Here is a 23,739-nt window from a genome sequence, read left to right on the forward strand (position 1 = left end):
CATGCGTTTATTTAATTAATAAACAGTGTTGTGTCTGCTTAAAAGATTTGTTCATAGCCGAAGCAATTTATTCTGAAAGTTAATGACCCACACATTATGTAATTTGTATCTAGATGTATTTATTATTAAAAAAAGTTAATAATACAATTTAGTATAACTTTTAATCTAACACAGAAATGTTCTTATGGTGTTTTAACTTAATCAGTTATGAAATTATAAATATTATCTCAATTTAGAATCAAACATGTTATACATTTTTACTTCAGACAGTGTTAAATAATTAATATTTCGACGTGATCTTGTATTCCAGCATGAATTCAACCACATGCAATTGCATTATTAATTTTTAAGGGCGATAAAAATTATATGATTGAAAGGAAAAACAATTTACTTTGTCACAAGTTGATACTTGATAGTCTTATTAAATTCCAAGTGAAACTTCTGGATCTTTCCTTAGATTAAGTTGTGATTCGTATAGCTTGTAACACTGTTAACATATTCATAATGATATACATCAGGAAGGAAAGAAGATAATTCTATAGCTTGTGTAAACCTAGACTTTGTCGTTAAAATCCAGTGTCAACCAAAGGCTAAAGTAAACAATTCCACTGTAACAAAAATAGCAGAGCCCACCATAAGGAACCACTTATACTACACGACGCTTCCATTTCTTTTTCCTTTGTTAGTCTTCACTCTCCACACTATTCAATTTTTGTCGGATCAATATTTCTTGCTTCGCATCTGTTTTACCGGTAGTAAGGATCTCGTTGAAACAATATTATCATGTAAAAAGTTCCAAGAAAATTTCAGTGTAAACTAAAGAACATTACTTATCCTATCACTTCATTAGGCTCGAGAATAAAAAATATACGTATCAAAATTATCACATGTGGCTTTAATGTAATTTTGGTTTTTTTGCAGCTGAACCCACTCACCCAATGACATCAATTGATCCACGTGACTAACCCCATTTAATAGGAGAAGGCTTGGTTGTCATAGTGACATTAGATGCATGTAAGGCTAATTTATGCTAAGAATGACGGCAAGGATACATTCCTGATCAGGGTTGTCAGCAAAATTGGAATGCAAAGCATTCCCAATGCAATCTACGATAGCTGAGGTAGTCATGGATGATTCTATGCATAAAATAGCTGTTATGGCATCTAGTCTTGTCACCTCATTTCTGAACATCAATCTTGCATGGGCTGTGACATTTAAAGAGTCAAAGCACATAATAAGAGGAATACGTTCAATTGACAAGGTTCATCCAGAACTACTTATACATACCTTGTGCTAGGCGTATCAAACTTTCCAACATGCGGACAGTTGTTCTAGCTACATTGCAAATTTGTAATCAAGGATGACATAAATCTTTCAATTATTATACTCACTTTATGTAACAATCGGTTTCTAGGTCAAACCTGCATTATCAGTTGCAGATTTCCTTTGAAGTTGATAATAGCTGGATATAATTATTTCAGCCTCTCTTGTTAGGACTGGTCTGAAATGTTCTTTCACATAGTGTATGTACCTGCAATGTTCTTTTCACTATTGTAAGTAACTAAGAGTTCCTTACAAAGGCATCAATATTAAATTTTACGAAATTTGCAAATAAACAAGATCTATCCCATTTTAAAGCATATTCCGACAGGACAAAAGGAACCTGAATGTAGATTAAATTTTACACAGAACTAGTATCACTGCATTCCATTATAGACCAAGGCCACTCCAATACTCTATTACAGCGTGCAATTGGCTAATATGCCTAACACAATGAGCAATTTCAAAATGACAACATAATTAAATCATGGGCAATGGGTCCCAATATCAAGTTACAAGCAGATAAATTAAACTTAAATTCCAGATTCCTAATTTGCTGACAGCTTAAATGTAATCAAGAGATGAGAGTATAACACTGAAACAAGACAATGTTATTCGTGGCCATTAGCCTCATACCTTACCTCTTGAGTGTAGCAAGTGGCCAGCTATTTACCAGATCTTCGTCATTAGTGGTGCTACCCGATTCTGCCTGGATATAGTTTTCATACAAGTATTATACTCTTACACATGGTGACCTCTATGCATTGTACAGGGACAGATATTACCTCAGAAAGAATATGAGATGAAACCACTGCATCCCAATCAGGATTTTTTGTATCCAATAGAACAAGGACAATATCGAACCTGCTTAATAAAGGACCAGAGAGTGTTGTATTGACAGACAGAGCTACCTTGTGTTAAGTCAGACAAATATTGAAACTGAAGCAATAGCAAACATCTCTAGACATAAGCTAGAAGCAAGAGGAAAGAAAACAATGCCCTTGATTGCACATCAAGAGTAATAAGGACTGTAGTTTAACATCAATCTCAAATAGTATTAAACCAATATATGTTGACTTAAGTGATACGTTGATCAGGATCATACTGTCCCTTGGGATTTGTAGCACCAAATACAGTTGTTCTAGTGCTGAGTGTTGTTACAAGACCAGCCTGAATAAAGCAAGACAGAAAATCAGTAGCCACATTTTTTTACCATAGATCTGCTAGTAGCCAGTTTACTTGTGTTGTAGAGAAAGCTGAATTTCATTCAAATTTTGCATAATGTACTCAAACATTCTACCTTGGCAACACTTATTGTCTGCTGCTCCATGGCTTCATGTATTGTTGCTCTATCATGCTCCCTCATACTGCCAAAATATTATTTAGTTACATATCCAATGCAAGGGTGAAAAATGAAAATACACACTCTGCCAGAATTCCCATTAAATTAGAACTTTAAGATTTCATGAAAGCATCTAGTGAACCTTCCCCACCCAGCTTAAGGGTGTCAAAGCTTTCAGGTATTGGAAAAATATAATCAATTAAACGTAGATCTAATCCAGATCTTCCAAGTTTCAAATAGAAGAAAATTAGTACCTTAGTGCAGTTAAAAGTCAAAGTTAGTCCCCATCAAAACAAGGTATGATATCTTATTAGAGACTACAAGTTGTGTTGCGTCAATGAAAAAATGAGAAAGAAAACTTCGTTAAGCAAAGGAATTTCAGAAATGAAGGCATGTAACAATAGACACAAACATCAAATTTTAAATATAGCATTGAAAAACCAAAGAAAATGTTTTATAATTCTTACCAACACAAGTTGCCTGATTAAATATCTGATTTAAACCTCCAAATATGAATATCCAGCTCTTTATTTCAGTTTTCGGCTCCAAAATTGAGATAATAATACCATATACAACATTTGGTAAAGGACTAAATCTCCAGAAGAAATTTCAAAACCAAAGCAATTACACAAGAGCTTACCTATCAAATTCATCTATGCAACACAATCCTCCATCTGCCAAAACAAGAGCTCCAGCTTCCAACATCCATTCCCCTAAGGATTCCACAATGCAGCCTTGCTATTAGTATAACCATCTACAAGTTGTGCAGATCCATCCATGCCCGTTGTTTATTCAATTAAACGATTGTGTATAATTGAATTAAAGTACCCTTGAAATGCTAGATTGAGACTATAACAATCATCACCATTATTGTTGAATACAATACACAATGAGAAGAAAGTTATAAAATTGAATAAAAAGACATTTGCATAAACAAAAAGTCCTTTATTGACATGTATCAACGACAAAAATAAATTATTAGAAAACCAAGACAACCTAACAATTCTTTCATGTTAAAGTTCAACAACAATGATCAACAGAATCTAGGACTTCAAGGGTAACTGGAACATAGTTTTAAAATAGTTTTAACAAATTCAAAAGTAGAAACAAATAGGTACAACGAAAAAGAATTTGTTGCTGTTAAAATTTCAGCTTGAAAAACATACCTCCATCCTTCACTGCAGTAACAGTCAATCCAGCACTTGTGCTTCCCAATCCAGTGGTAATAACAGAGCGGTTGCTCAATTTTGCAGCAAATTTCAGAAACTGAGATTTTCCAGTGCCTGTAACCAAGACAGTGTGTCCGTATGTGAGGGAAAGTTAAGAGTAAAACATTTTTTTTCTTTACCTACATTTCATGATAAGAACTGACAGATAAGTCCACAGTTCCAGAAATAGTAATAGCAATGAAATGCTTACCAGGATCACCAACCAAGAGTAAGTGGGACTCCCCTCTTATCCTGGTTCCAGAAGCATCGACATGTTGCACGCCTCCAATAAGAGTTAATGCAACTGATTTCAAAAGCAAAAGATATGAGAAGTTTGCAAAGAGATATGACAGTGATTCATAAAAAAAAAGGAATTTCAGTTAAAAGACACAGATAATTTATCAAAGAAAACTAATTCTCAGTTTGAGAACAACAAATCCTCTCGTTCTTATTCATATTAACAAAGCTAAGAGCCATAAATTTTTATCTTAGTCATTGCATGTCAGGATGTGAATTTCTATTCAATATAATATTGAATGCCTCCACCACAATGCAATTCTGTTGCCCTCTAAAGTCATGTCATGGACTAAGTTCCTCAAAACTCTTTTTAAAGCAATGTACCTCCTTATACAACTCATATAAGGTTCCTCTTTTGAATGGAATTCAAAGAGACCACTACTTTATCTTTAGGATTTCCATTTCCAAGATCAATTGAAAATTTGATTCTATTTGAACTATTCATTTTAGGGTTAAATTTAGTTTTAATTTAAAATTTACATAAACTTACAAAGGTTCCAATGTGAACCAAGATATTCATTTGAAGTTGTTAGATATTGTTTAGATATTGTTTGATATTATTAAGATATTGTTAGATATTGTTAACAATATCAAACAATATCTAATTAATATCAAACAATATCTAATTAACAGTGTCAAGGAATCTCATCATATATAGAATCCTATATTCTTTAATACAAGAAGAAAACATTCCAAACAAAATCCTCAAAAGAAAAGGCAATCAATTTCAAGATGAATGTTTAAATAGTCATAAGACTCAACTTAGGGTGAATGTGTTTACCAGCCAACTTAACAGTGAAAAGGCCAAATACTTGCGGGCAAATTCCTCGCAGAATAGCATTCCTCCCTGGATCGGTTTGAAAAGGCTTTAGAGTTTTCATCACACACAATATGCATATATTATAGCATCCCAGAAAACATGTACAGGCATTAACCAAATTTGCATGTCCAGTCTGGGCATAGTTGGATTAAAAAATAAAATGTTGTGATAAATAATGTGTAGTCCAATTTCTTATAGACAATAAATAACAAATATTGGTAGAGAACAAAGGGTTCAAAAAATAGGAATTTAACTGATTCAGGCAATACTAGAGGTGTGTATCAAAATACCACCTTTTAGAGGTGAACCTTTGAAGTGAGCCCAAAACTGCTTGAATTTCATAACAATATCGTCAAAAACTTCAATTTCTGATTTCAGTTCATTGACTCTCCTGACAACAATGAGAAAATAAAAATTCAAAATAAACTTGATCAGATTCTTTCTTTCCTTCCATTGGATCATAGTAGATGACTACAATTTAAAGCATAAGTTCAATTCCTGAAAGCACTTAATCTGTGCTTTGTTTAAGCATATTAAAACATATATCGTGTGACCGACAGAAGAATTATAATGTTTTCCTTAATGCAAAATCCTAAAACTATAAGAGAATCGTAAAAATGATATCAATGGTGAGAACTTCTTTTGCACCTTACATTGTTGGCAATTAATACAGGATCAAGGTCACAACGCACATCCTTCAACTCTGGAGCCCATTTTGATGTTAAGACACCAGAGACAATCACATCATCTGCAAGTGAATAAGAATCAAATCCACCATAATCAAACATCAAATATTGCATTTATGAATTCATCATATGCCCCCTTATTCGCTTGGCAATATACATGCTATAATGGTCAGAATTAGAGGTTGAAATGAACCAAACTATTTGTTATTCGGACCAGACCTGTTAATTTCTCGTTCCAGCTTATTTGCCATATTAAATAAACAAACCCAAATTTTCAATTACACTTCATTATATGAACTGAGTCCAAGCTTTAAAAGCTTAACATCAATTGTAGTTTTCGTTTTATTGAGATGTTAGTACACTAGTTTCAAAGTTCAGGTTCTACTACCTAATATTGAATTGCATTTGTGAAAAAAGTAGCTTCTTTTTTAACGAGTCAGTTTTCCGAGAAAAAAGTTTATGTACATTTTTTATTAGTAGATTAGTAATAAGACGAATTAGATGCTATATTGATAAAGTTGACAGATAATTTAAGAAAATTTTCAGAAAAACAAAATTTAATATTAGAGCTACCACACATTATACTGAAACCTGCTCATAATTTTCACTGGTAATAACCCCTAGATCAAGTCATGTTACAAATCAATATGTATAGGATACAACAGTTATCAAAATTTGAAGTGAATACCTCCAGCTTTAACAACATCAACGAGGTCATCCTCTAGGATGACAAGAATTGAACGAGGAATTGCCCCAACACCTAGCACCTGTGTACTTTCTTGAATTTTTATCTCCTGATAATCATGGCATACTATAGTATTCTCTACATACTGGAATTTCGTGCCTGCACAGGGCTTGGAGTTCTGCTGTTATAAACACCAAATAACAAACATAAACAAAGGGAAAAGGATAGTCTGCCAATTTAAAAGTATACTAATACCAGATTTACATAAAAACAAACACATAAATTGAAAGGATACAAGTTCAAAAATCAAATTTAAGCTTTCAGGAAGCTTCGTGAATTGAGAAAGTTGACATATGATTCCTCAACTTTTTGCAAGAAAATTCACATGACACAAGCAAATTGTAATCTGCACTTTGATTATCTTATATTTCAATATATGATTGCATACCATGTTATGTATTAATTTTTGGGTTATGAAAGGGGAACAAATATCCAAGTATTGTAAGGAAAATGTAGAACTCAGATGCAAAACATACCCGAATTGGACAAATTGAAGGTAATGATATGGAGTTTCGAGCTTCCACCAAAGGATGTACTGGGAAGCTGCACACATACTTAGTTAACTGATGTGGGAAAGAAATTTAGAGGTACATGGGCATAAAACATATATATTTACCAAATCCTCCCCCACTAGGTCAAACCTATTGAATTCGTGAATGTACACAGGTGAATTCATCACATGTGCACACACATAGCATGAGAAATTAATTACAGCCTGTAGTGCAACAATTAAAAGTGTGCAGCTAATTCAGTTACTGGTATTAGAGCTAATGTTTAGTTGTTCATAACATCCAGCTTTTTCCTCATTCTAGGGTAAACACCATATACTCATTAAGCTAGCTATATATGACATAGTTGAATGACTGATTCAATGATTTTTAAGAGATCGTTTGACTTCTTGACAAGTTTAACACTTACCTAGGAAAAAATAAAGGCTTCTCCTGTCCTGGTAGGAGTTTAACAATCCATTCATTAAGGGTTTTGAAAAATAAAAAGTAAACTTATGGGAATTTGTGACACAGAAGAAAAACAGGAAACCACCTGTTCCTATACATACTGATAATACCCTTGGAAAACTCGAAAAGCTCCCCACCAACAAGAGAAAGGCCTGGAGTGATGCACAGCCAAAGGGTTCCCACCCAAACACTAATAACGTACAATGACATACAGAGAGCTAAGGTTGTGAAACAGGGTGAGTGAGTGCATTGGAATTGAGTATGTAGCATAAATTGTTAAGAAAAAATAGTGCAGTAAAGCCTTTATTAGAACATCGCAATTGTTAATATTACTAGTACAGATGATATTTCAAACATTCTGACAAAGAGGAATTATCCATGATATCCTAGCCAGACAAATTATGAAGTAGGAGACACCTGTTTTTGCATTTGTGACACATGTACGTCCTCTCCCCTTCATGCATCTTGATTGCTCCAGACCTAATCACTATCCCTTTGAGAGTGAGAAGAATTCCATGGTGCTCCACGCGAACACGTCCAATGCTTGGAAAAGTTTCTGATTCCGTCAAAATAAAACTCACACGAATCAATCAAGATTTGAGCTCAGGATTCATAAGGGGATTGAGACAAACAACTAGAGAGCAAAAGCAGACCAGGGAATTCAAGGAATGAGCCACAGGTATTAATACGAACATGAATGGACTTTTTCTCCACCCCTTTCTTACCATCCGCCAATACGGCTTGCTAACACGACCCACAACACAAAAAGAAGTCAAGATTCCACTTTTACTCTTCCAAATCAAAATAAACAAACAAAAGAGAGAAGTGCGGACCTGGGCCGAAATGGCAGCCGCGTCGAATACTCGCAAATAGGTATTGGGTTGAACAAAGAGGAGACAAGCAACGTGAGTTTCCTCATCAAACAGTTCTGCAAAACTGAATAAGGAAAAGAAGGCTGGTTAATCTTGCAGTAAGAAAACAAATGAAAAAGGTATAAATTGCATAACAATATGGTAGTACTCGACGAAAAGAGGGAAGTGAAGGTCGGAATCGGGAGAAGAAACAATGGAGTGGATCTGGTCGGAATGGTGGCGTTCGAGAAAGGAGACCAGTGGCTTCCGGAAGTAATCTGGATCAGCGATGTTGTTCTCCGTGAACCATGCTTCTCTGCTCTGCACACTCCCACTCCTTTGGGAGGGAAAACATCGGGCGCGCCACATTTCAATGTTTGACATTTTTCCTTTTGTGACATGTCAAACTCTTTCTTCATGCTATTTAAACTATGAATGTCTAAAATTTATCCGAGTATTTCCATATATCATTAATCCCTTTAAATATTTAAAAAATAATAATAAAAAGCGATTACACTTTAATTCTTATATTTTTATTTTTTTCACTTCAGTGTTCTATTATTTTTATTCATCAAAGACATTTTTTGCTTTTAATTTAATCTCTAACCATTGCCGTTTCGCTTCATAAAGTAAAAATGATAGAACAATTTAGTGAATAAGAAGTCACTGAAACTAACGTTAATTGGTAAAGGAAAATGATAAGAACAATTTAGTGCGCGATTGGTTATGCATCAACTTGACGTCAAATTAATTATAATTAATTTTTTAATGTGAAATTAGTATGTGTTTTGTTTTTAAAATCAATTAAAGAATAAAAGATTTACGTTGAATTAAAAACGATTAATTTTTACTTTTGAAAAATTGATTCTTCTGAAATTAATTCTTTAACGTTGAATAAACACACCCTTCATTTTAATGGTTCCATATAAAAACTCAATACTCGAAAGGAAAAAATAGAACTGAAATTGAGAGATATGAAAAGAGAAAATATATTTAGTGTGACATTTTTAAGGGTTAATTAAATATTCCACACACAATTCATCACTAATCATCTTTATGGTTTTCTTTTCATTGTCCATTAGTATTTTTTTTCCACTTTCTCTATGTGATAATTTATTATTTTACTTGTAATTTTTTATTTTGTGTATAGCGATAGATGTGATTGACTTAATTTTAGGAAAAGTCTTATTGTTTAAGGCTTGAAGTTCTGTCTAGTAATAAGTATCATTTGATCTTCTTTAATAAAGTTTTATTGATTATAAACATTGGGATTGTATGGCAATAAGTAGGATTTTAAGTTAAAATAAGTTTTATTGCTTAAAGACTTTAGAGTTATGTACTAAGAGGTCAGATTTTAATTTATTTTAAAATAAATCCTCAGACTTCCGTTGTAGTGATGGATTTTGACCTACCTTAAAATAAGTACTGTGGATCAAATTTTGAGTTGTATACTAATAGAGGAGATGTTGACCTACCCTAAAATAAGTCATAATTTTCGACTTAGAAAACATGTAGTGATAGGTAGAACTCCAACTTATTTAAAATAGATTTTATTGCATAAGATTAATTAATAATATAAAGATAATAATGATAACACAAAATGGGAGTATATATATATATATGTTTATTTACTATAAATATAAAGATTGATTTCTTTACTAACTTGATATGACTATTATATTGTTTATTTCTTGTCCATATGTTAGGAGATGTGAATTTTTGTGATTAATATAAAGATGATACAAAGATTAATGTAAAATTTTATCATTTCTGTTGAAAATGTGGTAAATGACAAGGGCACAATGTTCCTTCATCATCATTTACGGTGACCTAAAGTTGGAAAAGAAAGTGGAAGAAGTTGTGAATTCAACTTCCATCATTAACAATTGAGAAGTAAAAGATGAGAAATGTTATAAGTTCAACTATCTCGTTAACAAAATTAAACATTTTTTGATATAAAAAAAGAGTGACCAAATAACTGTATCTATCATCATCACATGAGACTCTCCTTATTATTCAACACATTTTCAATAAAACAATAAAAGGTATTTATCTTTTACATTACCAATTTATATTAATAAAAATTATCACATTTCTAAGTAAAATATGAGACAACATAAAAATATGAAAATTTCCGGTACACCAACAAAATTTAATAAATATTAAAATTTGTAAAGACGTGTCTTGTTATTATAATTTGCCTCAAACTAAACAACCTAAATATATATTTTCATATTTTCGAGACATTTGCTCACTAACAGTGAAGATTATGTGGGATAAAATTACAAAAGACCATTTCCTTTGTTAAATTATAACCTTAACCATTAAAGATTATAATATTTAGAGACACTAAAATTATATTTAAATATATTTTAAAATACTCTGTACCCTAGCTAGCGAAGTAAAAGCTGTTAACTATCGATTCCTACGAAGGAACTTTCAACTTAACATCGCACATTTATGATATTAAAAAGACATTATCAGTATGCAATTTTTTTATACGGAACCAGCAACAATATCAATATGTGTTTCGCAGAATCACTTGTTATACGATTCTGAAACATTATGTATAACAACGTAGCAAAATCAAGTGTACAGCAAGAAACCATTCATTGTAAACCATCAGCAAATCAGCTTTAAAAACACTTAAATTTAACAGCATACTTTCTCAAATTTGATACAAGATGCTATCATTTCTACAAGATGCCGGATAAGTACATTTTGAATCTCTCCCAAATTTCATTTACATCTTGTGTCCCTCATTAGTAAACTACATTTGAATTCTGAAGTGGCCAAACTCGTGTGAGTGTTGGATCGCTATGATCGACACACGAACTCACAGCATTATGATACATGATCTCATTATCATAGCAAAATTATAGGAGAAGGGCCTATGAAATATCTATATGCTTCTGTTGAATGGATGTCGCGATTGAAAATCATTAAGGTTCGGTGAAAAGATACCTAAGTAAGGGAGCAACAACTGCTATACTTAAACTGTTCCCTAACAAGGCATACCTATAAAAGAAAAAATATCAGTAGTATAATAAAACACAAGCAATAAATACACGAAAGCATGTAACTCAGCAATCTGACCAATTAATACTATAAAACAGAGTATTCGGAATTAATAAATCAAAAAACTAAACACCACTAAAAGTTAAAATAAGGGATTCTTCCGTAGGAATGCAAAAATATTATTCAATACAATAAATGTGATACCTTTGCTTGAGACTAACGTGCTCCGGAAACTCAAATTCTTCAGGAAAAGAGTGTAGGTTGGCAACCTAGGTATATGATGACAAATACAATATAGATTAGTAAGATGCACGGAAGTCAAGACGAAAACTTCAGACACTGAAACACATACATTCACTTGCAAGAACTTGCAAGTGCATAAAACATTGACTCAAAATAATATAAATATTTGAAAATAAAGAAAATCCACCAACCTCTCTCGGGGTAAAATATCTCAGACATTGATCCTTCAGTGAATTTTTGTCCCTCTTCATCGGCTGCACATTTAAATGCTGATTTGGTGAGGAAAACAAAGAGTGAAACCAGTCTCAAGATCAATGGAATTGCTATCAAATAGTTACCCAACGATCCCTCCCCAAACAAAAATAAAACGTTGGGTTTGTTAAGTTTATTTACTCAATTGTCCCAAGATCAATTATAAGAAAATAGTTTTATAGTCCTTATCAGGATAGTTTTCTCGAAAAGAGAAAATATGGAAATTAAATGGTGATTTGAAAAGGTGAATGTCAAGTCAAGAAACATATTCTTTAGTATCATAGAAATGTTATATTGTATTATATATTATATCTCAATTATGATAAAAAAGAACCACCGGGATTTTATGTTAATGAGCAAGAAACTTTCATCAACCACAGGTAGTCATTCCAAGTTTTGTCATCAATTTAGCAACAGAGAGCAGATACCAAAAATAAGATGAAACGATGACTATAGAGCATAGAGAGTAAAGCATCTCAGTGACTCAATAACAAATAAATTGTAGTGTTACGTAAATATATTAAGCAATATGACGAAGAAAGACTTGCACAAAATAGAATCCCTACCTGGACAGTTGCCAAAAGGGATCCAGTTCCCTTCACGTATCTGTAATAACTTTTTGTGAAACAGCAGCAGCGCTTTGAATCAGGATAGACAACATCTAAGCTCTTTTAAGGAATGGGATGGGAAATACAGTGGTCATATTATAACATGGTTCAAATATGATGTAACCAAATTACTGAGGCAAGGATACCCATAGCACTTCCCCACCGTTCTATCAAGCTTGGCTGAACATAATATTGATCCAAAGATCCATATTCATGACCATTAGTTTTTCCCGAAGTCCTAGGAACATCATTAGACAAACCATTCATTAAAGCAGCAGCTTCAACAGCTATATCATTTTCAGGTTTCTTCAATTCAAGAAATTTCTCAATAGGTTGACACGACTGCAACAACTTATGTCTGTCCACTTTTGACGAATCATCATCATCAATCACTGTATCAAAGTACTCAAATAATGGCCCCGGATACTGAATCAGCTGGCGGTTTAAACATTCATTTACAAAAGATGAAGTTTTCCTCTTAGCCTGAAAAAATTATACACGTAAAGTCAACAGTTACAAACATATTTACATTACAGGTTTACAAATCAACTAGCAATAATCCTAATTGATGATATTAGTATGACTACATCTGTTTTTGTACCACCATCTGTATGTAATTTGCAAATCGAGTCGAGTGATTAACAAGAATTGTAGAGATTAAAGTGCAATGGAAACACCAACAACATCACCAGACCAGCACTATAACTCAATACAGTTACCTCTACAGAAATCTTACTCCAACCACCTCTTGAAGTTATTCAATCCAATTGAAAGACTTTGCAAAAGCTTTTTAACCAATGTTTATCTTTATTTTATATTTGCACTCAGCTATAAATTAATATAATCTGAATAAACACCCAATATATATATGGCTATTCAGGAAAACCTATCAGACAACTTTATAATTAAGTATCTTCTTTTTCTCTGTTTTCCAAATTGTAGCTCTAAATCAACATACCAAAACAGAAAGCATCTTCTCTGAGGTAGAAGGAATAATTTGAAAGCATAGTATTGTTTAAACATGCCAGAATAGTAGATCCGGTATTAGAATTAATTAATCCCAGCTGAGGACCCACTGTTTGTTATTTCATTTGTAAAAACAAAAGTTATTGTAATTTGATGTTGATGACACATACGCCACTAGGTCATGAGGTCCATACTCCAAGTAAGTCGAACAACTGTATTAGATATTTGGATGACAAACTTAAATATAAAAGGTGAACACAGCTTAAGTCAACAAGAAGGCTTCCATAAGAAACGCTCTGAATACCTCTGTTAGAGGCCCCAACAAATTTTCATTTCATTCCAGATAAAGCAGAGAACATAAACACTAGAATATAAATTTTAAAACAATTAAGAAAAGTAAGCACGTTCGCATAAAATCACAGTTATATGATCATATTCCAAAATATATTGCCTATTTCCAGACGATTCCTCGATAATAAAAAATAAATCCGAACAGAAAAGACTATGCCAAGGATCAAGAACACTACCAGACAAAAATAACGAGGCCTGGAATATGGGATTCCAAACTGTAAAGGGGTCAGAATGAACTCCTGTGTGATAAAATCTGTCTTTTCCAATATGTCGACCAGTTTTGCATGTGTATCAGATGTCTGTAGCCAAGGAAGAAAACAGGAAAAAAATTAATAGAAGAAATAATAAATGAAAATAATTTGGAGTCTTGGCTAATAACTGAGTTCAAACAAGACAAACCTCAAATCCAACAACATTTTCAACAAATAACATACTTGGAGGCTTCGATAGAAATGGCAAGAGCTCAAGAATCTGAAGAAAAGAAAATGCTCGGGCATCTCCAGTGTCCTTCTGAAGGCCTAGCACAGGATTATTGAGTAACTTTTTTCCAAACAAAGAAAGAAAAAGATAACCCATAATATGGGAAGAAGAAAAACTCACCTTGTCGTGTATAAGGTTGGCAAGGAGGAGAAAGAAGCCATGCATCGGCACCATACTTGTCCAGATCAGCAGCAGTCAGGCATTGAATATTTCCCTAAATCAACAAGCACAAGTTAATCCAGATAAGCCTGATCATTTCATGTTTTATCTTTGTCTGGGACATCATGTAAAGTGCAAATTCATCTAGTTTGACGATTATGACAAAGCCAAACTCCAAAAAGAACCTAGATTTTTTGGGCGTACACTGGCGGCAACAAGTTTTCAACCTAGGATCTCGTACAAACTATTCAAACTTTTCACCAGTATACAGACCCTAGAGGGTTAAAAAGGACCCCTGACTGACAAGATGAAATGAAAACAAGGGTTTGTTTTAGCTTATCTTATCAACTTAGAGTTGGAGTAAAGCCAATTTATTCTGGACGAATTTAAACTTTCACAGAATGCATAAAAAATTGAGGAACTACAGCTAGTATAAGTAAATAAGCAAAAAACTAATAGGTGAACAGCTAATGGAATAAGCAAGAAACTAATAGGTGAACAGAACTTCAAATCAACAATTTAAATTCAAAAAAACAACAAAGGAAACCTGAAAAGGACGATGACCAAAATTATGTTGGTAAACGTCATTTGCTGTGTCGTTAATCTCAAATGCTTCCACCACTTCGGCATTCACCTGGGCCTTCATCAGAGAGTACCTCTAAACAAACACCGAGAACATTAGCATATGAAATTTAAGCAAAAAGACTTGCTTCCGTAGATGAAGTGAATACCATGCCGCCGATTCCACTGTAAAACTCCAACACTCTCCGGCAACCGTGTGCCTCGGACGACGCCTTCGCCATTCCGAATAATGCCTCTAATCTATCAATTGCTTTTTACCAAACAAAGATACGAATGATATAACAAAAAATCCCTGTTTGCCTCCTGCCAATAAATGACCAATAACCTAGGGTTATTGCAAGTTCTTGAAATCAATAAACCGTTAATTAAAAAAAAAATTAAATATACATTTCTTCTCTGTTACTCTCGTTTTTCCTAATTTCATATCATTTTCGTTTTGTTTTTAATTAAATTCTCATTTTCATCAAATCTTTGTCAAATTCTTTTTCAGCGTATTTAAATATTAAATGTTTTTTAATAATACATGTCTGTCACTTAGTACAAGCGGTTGAATTTTATAACTTATAATCAAATTCAGGTACATAAGAAATATTAATAAAAAAAATTGATTAATAAATTCTAAAAAATTATATGAAAAGTAATATGCAATCTCTACGTATTTATTTATTATGTCTCACTGCCTCTTATAACTTAAAATTAAATTTAGGCTACATAAGAGATACATTCATGGGATGATAAAGAAGAAGATTGATTAGTAAATTTTAAAAATTGTACTTAAAGTAATATATAGTTTCTCACTTATTTGTTCTTTGTGCCCTACTTATTTAGAAATATACTTCAACTCCTTTTTTCTCAAGTCAGCCGCCACCTAGTTCAAGCCATAAGGGTTGATTTTTGTAACTTATAATAATATTTGGGGTACATAAGATGGTACATCCAATGATAAAAAAATATTAATTAGTAAATTTCAAAAAAGTGTACGTGACACGCTGCTTCACACCTATTTGTATATTATGTCCTACTTATTTTACCTGATGTAAGTAATAAGGCATGATTTTTGTAATTTATAATCAAATTTGTTGTACATAAGAAATGCATCGTTTTGGACGATAAAAAAAATTGATCAATAAATTTTAAAAAATTGTACGAAAAAGTAATAAGCTGCTCTCCTTTTTTTTTCTGCCCCACTTATTTGTTTATCTGGTTTGGCCTTTTTTTTCAAATCGGTCACCTAGTACAAGCAATAAGGGTTGATTTTTGTAACTTTTAATCAAATTCGGGATACATAAAAAGTACATTCCATGAGATGATAAAAAATGACTGATTAATACATTTTAAAAAATTATACGAAAAGTAATATGCACCGCTCCACTTAATTGTTTATTAATCCTTATTTGCCTATCTGTTTTTGCCTTCTTTTTAAGTCATCTACCTAGTGCAAATAATAAGGGTTGATTTTTGTAACATATGGTCAAATTCGAGGTATATAAGAGGTACATCCCATTGGATGATAACAAAAAATATTGATTACTAAATTTTAAAACATGGTAGGAAAAGTAATATGGAGTTTTTCACTTATTTGTTTCTTAAGCCCCACTTATTTCCTTATCTAGTTTGGCCTTTTTTTTTTTTCAAGCTAACCAACCACCTTGTTCAAGTAATAAGGGATAATTTTTGTAACTTACAACCAAATTTGAGGTACATAAGAAGTGCATCGCTTTGGATGATAAGAAAAATATATTGATCAATAAATTTTTTTAAATTGTACGAAAAGTAATAAACAATGCCATTTTTTTTTCTTTGAGCCCACTTATTTGTATCTTTGGTTTGACCTATCTTTTTCTTCAAGTTGGCTATCTAGTGCAAGGAATAAGAGTTAATTTCTGTAACTTATAATCCAATTCGAGTACATAAGAGGTACATCCCATTGGATGATTAATAAATTTTAAAACATTGTACGAAAAATAATATGCAGTTTCTCACTTATTTGTTTATTACGCCCCACTTATTTTCCTATCTAGTTTGACTTATTTTTTTTTCTTCAAGTCAGCCACCTAGTTGAACTAACAGGGATGATTTTTGTAACATATAATCAAATTTGTTGTACGCATCGATTTGGACGATAACAAAAAAAATTCATCAATAAATTTTAAAATTGTACGAGAACTAATAAGCAACTCCCATTTTTTTTTCTTTGTGTCCCACTTTAAACACTGTTACTAAAAATGACCCAATTGACAAAAATAAAGACTAAATTGAATAAAAACAATGAAAATAAGAATCAAATATATATATTTAAGCCATTAAAAAAAATAGTTTTTTTCAGTTTTCTCACTCTCTTGTGGACCCATTTTAATCTTTCTAATATAAATTATTTAATAAAATTTAAATATAGAGATACATGCATGAGTTAATTATTAAGTAATTTTTTACAATTTATAAATAATTCTCTAATTTCCTAGTTTACTGAGTTTTCAAGTTTTTTTTTCGAAACATTTGTGTGCCAAATTAATTCAAAATTAGCTTTCACTTTTCATTGTATGTGAAAAAGTTAGAATGAAGATAAAGATAATTTGATTAAAGAGGAATTATAACGTGGTTTAATGATAAAATTAGGAAAAAGAAGGTACCAGAAGTTGTAAGTTCAACTTTTAACCAATACTAACAAAGTTTGAGAGAAGAATTTTAAAATGCAAAACATTTTCTGTCAGTATATAATATATTACTTTTCAGTCAAGAAAATGCACTGAACAAAGAAATATAATACTGATCTTATTAATCGGTAATAATTAAAGATTTAATAACGGTTAATGAATATTGAAATATGATGTTACGATTTTAAAAATTTGTTTATTATTGTAAATTTAGAAAATTATTGTATATCAAGTATATATAATTTTTTTTTGTGTAAACTGTCTTATATTTATCTTTTTTAAATATGTTTATGTTTATTCTTATTCTTATAAAATAAAAATGTTGTCTTGTCTTAGGCCCAAGTACTCTCTCACACTGACACTCTCACAGGTTGAAGGGAGAGGGGGGAAGCAAAGCAAAGGGTGGGGTGCAGGTCTTCCTCTTTCGCGGAGCCATGGAAAACGATGACGACGTTGACATGCACGCAGCTGACGCCAACGAAGTACTCATGCTTTCCCTTCTTGCTCTTTTTTCTTAATTTCCATTTCAATTTTTCTGCATTCGCCTAATTTCGTTGAATCAAACCTGTCTGGTGCTGCCGCCGTTCAATCTTGAACCCTAATTTGTTCGTTCCTTGATGCCAAATCATTTCGGTTTAGGAATTGGATGACATGAAGAAGCGCTTGAAAGAGATGGAGGATGAAGCTGCTGCGTTGCGAGAGATGCAGGCCAAGGTCGAGAAGGAAATGGGATCTGTTCAAGGTGCCTCCTTTTTCTGTTTTGTTATTTTCTCTCTCCAAAAAAATGTATATATGAAACCACTTTTTTCTTCTTTTTTTAATTTGGAAAATTACCTTATGGGAAGAAAATGCTGTAGTGTGCAGTGAGTTGGATATATTCAAAATTGAGATTAGTTTATTTTTCTTTTTTGTCTGTGTAGGATTCTACAATGGGTCTTGACTTTATATTTTGGTTATATATGTTTTGATCAGTAGACTAGTTTTAGGTTCTTGGTGGTAATGGGAAATTCAATCTAACTAGTTTGGTCATAAATCATAAGATATACATACATATCCTTCTACCCATTCGAGATCAGTATTTGAAATCTTGGATAGTGGTATGTAGTGGCCTGCCCCAGAAACGTTACAGTGGGATAGCAGATATGGTATAACCGCAATTTCGAATCTTTTTTTTGTGAAGTCTATAGTCTATATAATATATATTACGGACACATATAAATTCTAAAAAACGATGAAAGTTTCTAAAGGTTAATGACCTTCCTAATTAAAAATAAAAGGTTAATGCGGCTATGCTGTGCCAGCGCGCTAGTAATTTTGTTAACTTCTATTTGAAAATTCGGAAGAACCTTTCTTTGATTCTTGAATTACAAATATCAGTTATGTTATTTTTCCCCCTCACCTTTTTCTCGAAATTGTTTTCTTTCTTTGATATTGTGCATACAACTGTTTTTTAATGCATAACATATATTGTTACAATGTATTTTGTTGGACTCCAATCTCCGTTGTTAATTATTTTCTGCCAAATTAGATCCTGCAACTGCTTCCGCAAGTCAGGCCAACAGAGAGGAAATAGATGCTCGATCAGTCTTTGTAGGCAATGTGAGCTCTCTCTTACCCTGTATATGTTATTGTGCTTGATTGCTTTCACCATCTGTCATCGTTCATGATATGTTATTATGAGCCAAAGTGTTTTGGTCAATAAATATGTCGGGCTTCATCATATTCTAGCCTCTAAAGTTCTTTGATGATGAATGTGCTTTCTGCTGTTTTGAACTTTTAGTATTTTTCCAAGCAGTGACATCCTGCTTTGACATAATGTTTTGACTACAATCGCAGGTCACGCTTCCAACTACAAGTTTTCTGGTTTTGTATTGCAGCAGTTGAAAGTATATGTTATAATATATTTGGAGGGTAAAAATGTTAGCAATGTATGTTATTGAAAAAAAAATGGAGTTGAAAAAACAAAATATACAACACAAAAGAAACATTGAGTGATAAAGGATATGACGAGCTTTAAAGAAGTATTTGTTGAGGAAAGTAGTTTTGTGAGTTTCCATATTTTTCTTTTGGAACGAAGAAAGGCAACAAAAAAAGAATAAAAAGAATAGAATATGAAGTCATCAAAGGTGAAAAGGAAAAATCTCTAACTAGGATTTTTGTATCAGTATACGTTCCAAGTGTTTGCAATGGGATATTGACAGGAAACCAATTAAGTGTGGATTGGAGATAAAGAATCTGGACTCCTATTGGTGAGAAGAGGACATATTTTATGGGTACAATGCTTGCTATGCATGCAAATCTTTCACTTGGTCAAACTTTCTGTGGTGCTAGTTCATGTAATACTTATTCTCTCTCATGGTGAGGGGACAGTTGTCATTCCCTTTTTCTACTTTGGGATTAGACTATTGGCTTTTTTGTTATCTGATACTTCACACCAGAAAAAAAAAACTAAAGAAAGAAAATTGGATAAATAAACAGTGATCAAGAAGGAAGGTGGTGCACTTCAGTCAGTGGGGTTCTCAAAATCCTAGGTCCTCTCATTGGAAGGTAGAAATGCACAATTATATTGTTTTAATATATGTAAAATATATGTAAGCAAATAATGAATAATAGCAATAATAATAAAATTTCGGTCACAATAGCATATAAGTATTTTGTAATTCAAAATGCATAAAAGATTATAGTTATTTCAAGATTTTTCAAAAAACAGATACTTCTTGATGACATTTTAATGAGATAAATCTGACATTAACTGGAAGAAGCAGGTAATGCAAAGGCATTACCTGCAGACCAGCAAAGCATGAAACTTTGCATATGACTAACAAATTACCCACAAATCAGCTAATAATGGGAACCAAGGATAGTTGCAGGTACAGAAGCCAGCCCAGATATAATTCACTCAGAAACAGAGACTTCCAAATCACACAAGGCAGCACATCCCCAGCAGCCATCTAGTTGCTCAAGATTGCAGGCAGAGCTTCAATTTACACTGCAGCAGCAGCAGCAATGGTTTGAAGAACCCACTGAATAATATTTTCTGGATTTACAAAATTCCACTTCCTAGTTTTTTTCCCCATTTCTCTGCTGGCACTTTATTCTGTGACCTACCTTGCATTTTAGAGGATAAATCTTGCTACCACATGGACCAGGCAAAATATTTCTGCATCCCTGAAACTTTCCAGCTTGCTAAAACAGCCATGTTTCAGATATAACACATGGCGGCTAAGAGATGATTTGGGTTTTGTTTCTTCCTCAATCTTAAATGGGCTAGGTAAAACAATAAATTTATTAGGGGAAGGCTTTAAATCTACTGTATGTTGTGAACCTTTTATTCTTTTACTGGTTGAAATTAACTGACTTGCTCAAAGCCCAAAATTTATTCCATTAGCATTGGTAATGACAATGATGGCAAAACTTATATTGGTATAGTTGTTTGCATTTTGCCTACTTGTTGTGCCTTTTTTACTTCATGAGATCAAGTTTTGGAGGTTATATTACAATATCTGAGGTCTGTAACAGTTTTGTTAAAGCAAAAATAATTTGCTTTCAGCCTATGGAGATTCCAAATATGGAAATAAACAGAGCTTAGTTGTTCTGCCAAAGAAGGTTGATCTTCATCATTTTTGGTCCTGAGCCAGTGATTTGATAGCTGTCACAGAACAGTTCTATATTGAATGTATATATTATTATATCTATTTCAGATGGTTTTGTTGACGAGGCTGGTTGAATTTTTAAAAATGTGTTTCTTTCATTAAATGTTGTAGTGATATTTAGTGACGCTAATTATGTCTGGTTGTACTAGTAGACTAGAAACTGGTAAGTATCATCTTTTAACCTCTATTTGGTGTTAACAAGTACTTGAAAACATGACATGTGGTGAATGTTTTGGCTTTACTTGTTTGTTTATTCTTATAATGTCTCATGGGTTTGATATTCTCCACAGGTGGACTATTCATGCACTCCTGAAGAAGTGCAACAGCATTTTCAGTCTTGTGGAACAGTAAACAGAGTCACCATTCGAACTGATAAGTTTGGCCAACCCAAGGGTTATGCTTATGTTGAGTTCCTTGAGGTGGAGGCTGTTCAGGAGGCCCTTTCCTTGAATGAATCTGAACTTCATGGACGCCAATTAAAGGTTAGAGAGCTAGAAGGTATTGCTGTTGAAAAGACTGCTTCCCCTTTCTAATCATTTCTTCTCATTTGAGCATTTGTCAGGTGACAGCTAAAAGGACCAATATACCAGGGATGAAACAGTATCGTTCTCGCCAGTCGAATCCTTACGCGGGAGGCTTTCGAGGCAGAACCCCATATGCACCTCCCTTTATCTATTCTCCATATGGATATGGGTACACTACAATCTATCATCCCTTTCAAATCTTTTTATCTTGCAACAGGAAAATTAACAGCACCTGTCTGTGAATTGCAGAAAGGTCCCAAGGTTCAGAATGGCAATGCGCTACAGCCCCTACTATTAACTGTCCAATTCGGGTAGGATGAACTAAACTAAATGACACCCTTCTACTCCTTTGTAGTTTCATGGTCAGAGTTTTTGCCATTGAACATGGGGGAGGGAAAATCCAACCAGTTCTGTGTGAGGATTAAGCGTTTACTTATCAGCCAACCTTGTAAAATTCTGGTGTTTGCACTTGCTTTGCTTTGGTATTGTTATATTATATTGGATTACGTTGGTGTAAAAGTTTCCTTCGCAAGTGTGATTAATACATGGGTTTTGGGTTTTATCCAATTTTCTCATTCGTGCTCTTTGTAATATCTTGCTCACTTCTTCATGATCATCTTAACTGTTAGTACCATTCCTGTTAAGGTAACAAAGATAAAATAATTAGATGTAGATCTCCTGTTCAATCTACTTTAGTATAACCTTCAATATCCGAATGATTATTGTTAGAATCAAATTGCTGCGTCCATGTGATCTTCACTTTGGCACTGCATAATTTGACATCTCACACTTACTCTCCAGGCGATATCTGATGGTGTGTGATAAATAAAACAATTTACCTGTTAACCTTTGATTACTCTTCTCATCAGTGGGTTTTGATCTGGGTATTCACCCAAATGATGGTTTCAACAACAGAAGTGTTAGTTGGCTTACTATCAAGCATTGCTAATTTCTAAAAATAAGTCTAGAACGTGTTCCTCTATGATAGAAACATGCCTTTCTTTGATGTAACCACCTCAGTGTACATACTTTATCCCTTTCAAACTTTATTTCTCAAATTCATCTGCAAATGCTTTTGAAGTCTGGAACCTTTTTCGTCATTCATGTAATTATCATATCATCAACGTAAATTATCAATGATCTTACAGTTTGAATGTTTCATCAAAATTAAAGCATGATCAGAAGAATGACTTGGTTTGATTTTAAATCACTATACTGAACCACCCAGATTATGCACGATGACTTCAAGTCAAAAGATGAACAACAACAAAAAATATGACCGTTAAAATGGAGTAGAGAAAATAACTCTTTTATTCTTAATTAATATATATAAAGGAAATTTTTATTTATAAATATTATTAGTAGAATTAGTATTAATTCTTTTCTTAGTGAAAAAGTTTTAAATACAGAGAAAATGAGTTAAAAAAGCAACAATAGTATAGTTAAATTAATTAAAAGGGGCTAAAAAGTATTTATACTTTTAGTAGGCTTTTAGTAAGATTTTATTATATTTACCATTTAAATTTATTTATTTTAATTCTTAATTTAAATCATTAAAGGAATATAGAATTTTTAAATTTTGTTATTAAACTGAAAAAAATTACTTTTGATCATTTTCTTTATTGTTATTATTTTTATAGACAACTACATGTTAACATTACACTATTGCTAATTAAAAAAATGTTAACATTACACTATAAAAAAATGCCTTTTTTTTTAATCCGTCCTCATAATTATTTCCATGAAATTTTGCATACGTTAATTGATTGTTGTTTCAAAACATAAAACCTCCTTTTGTATTTTTCAAACCTATTTTTTCTCTGTTTTTAATGTATACTATGCTTTCATTGCGGCATAGAAAAACTCATATACTGACTTAAACTTGTAAAGTTTTCTTGCATATTTTTGGAGAATATTTTCTATCAAATTTGTGAATTTTTTTCTATAATTTTCAAAATCGATTACTTCCTTACATTTAAAGAAAATTCATAGTTTTGTTTTTTTTCACACTCTTGTACGAATTT

The 23,739-nt window shown here is 32.5% G+C and overlaps 3 protein-coding genes across 5 annotated transcripts; 1 reads left to right on the forward strand and 2 right to left on the reverse strand.

Annotated features, from left to right (window-relative positions):
• Window positions 1-510: 510 nt before the first annotated feature.
• Window positions 511-8,607, reverse strand: LOC114188069 (probable DNA helicase MCM9). 3 transcript variants are annotated; one of them, XM_028076572.1, is made up of 20 exons: window positions 8,395-8,607; window positions 8,208-8,310; window positions 8,028-8,118; window positions 7,792-7,930; window positions 6,895-6,961; window positions 6,362-6,536; window positions 5,636-5,735; window positions 5,281-5,378; window positions 4,949-5,014; window positions 4,082-4,174; window positions 3,829-3,945; window positions 3,303-3,375; window positions 2,621-2,687; window positions 2,409-2,490; window positions 2,106-2,227; window positions 1,962-2,029; window positions 1,422-1,531; window positions 1,288-1,335; window positions 1,053-1,205; window positions 511-741 (listed from the first exon to the last, which is right to left on the reverse strand). In XM_028076572.1, the coding sequence occupies exons 1-20, from the start codon at window positions 8,592-8,594 to the stop codon at window positions 683-685; spliced, it is 2,031 nt and encodes a 676-aa protein (XP_027932373.1). In that variant the 5' UTR covers window positions 8,595-8,607; the 3' UTR covers window positions 511-682. The 3 variants fall into 3 exon arrangements, with proteins under 3 accessions (XP_027932373.1, XP_027932372.1, XP_027932374.1); XM_028076571.1 differs by having other exon boundaries at window positions 6,362-6,539; XM_028076573.1 differs by lacking the exon at window positions 511-741 and having other exon boundaries at window positions 750-1,205.
• A 2,226-nt stretch (window positions 8,608-10,833) lies between these two features.
• Window positions 10,834-15,215, reverse strand: LOC114187080 (tRNA (cytosine(38)-C(5))-methyltransferase 2). Its single transcript, XM_028075207.1, has 10 exons — window positions 15,034-15,215; window positions 14,850-14,960; window positions 14,264-14,357; window positions 14,063-14,181; window positions 13,840-13,962; window positions 12,493-12,829; window positions 12,305-12,399; window positions 11,678-11,740; window positions 11,448-11,512; window positions 10,834-11,243 (listed from the first exon to the last, which is right to left on the reverse strand). The coding sequence occupies exons 1-10, from the start codon at window positions 15,103-15,105 to the stop codon at window positions 11,168-11,170; spliced, it is 1,155 nt and encodes a 384-aa protein (XP_027931008.1). The 5' UTR covers window positions 15,106-15,215; the 3' UTR covers window positions 10,834-11,167.
• A 2,666-nt stretch (window positions 15,216-17,881) lies between these two features.
• LOC114188700 (polyadenylate-binding protein 2-like) lies at window positions 17,882-22,306 on the forward strand. Its single transcript, XM_028077300.1, has 6 exons — window positions 17,882-18,020; window positions 18,178-18,280; window positions 19,067-19,137; window positions 21,482-21,673; window positions 21,754-21,884; window positions 21,965-22,306. The coding sequence occupies exons 1-6, from the start codon at window positions 17,973-17,975 to the stop codon at window positions 22,011-22,013; spliced, it is 594 nt and encodes a 197-aa protein (XP_027933101.1). The 5' UTR covers window positions 17,882-17,972; the 3' UTR covers window positions 22,014-22,306.
• The last annotated feature ends 1,433 nt before the right edge of the window (window positions 22,307-23,739 follow it).

Source organism: Vigna unguiculata, chromosome 6, assembly GCF_004118075.2.
Source record: "Vigna unguiculata cultivar IT97K-499-35 chromosome 6, ASM411807v1, whole genome shotgun sequence".
NCBI classification, from domain to species: domain Eukaryota; kingdom Viridiplantae; phylum Streptophyta; class Magnoliopsida; order Fabales; family Fabaceae; genus Vigna; species Vigna unguiculata.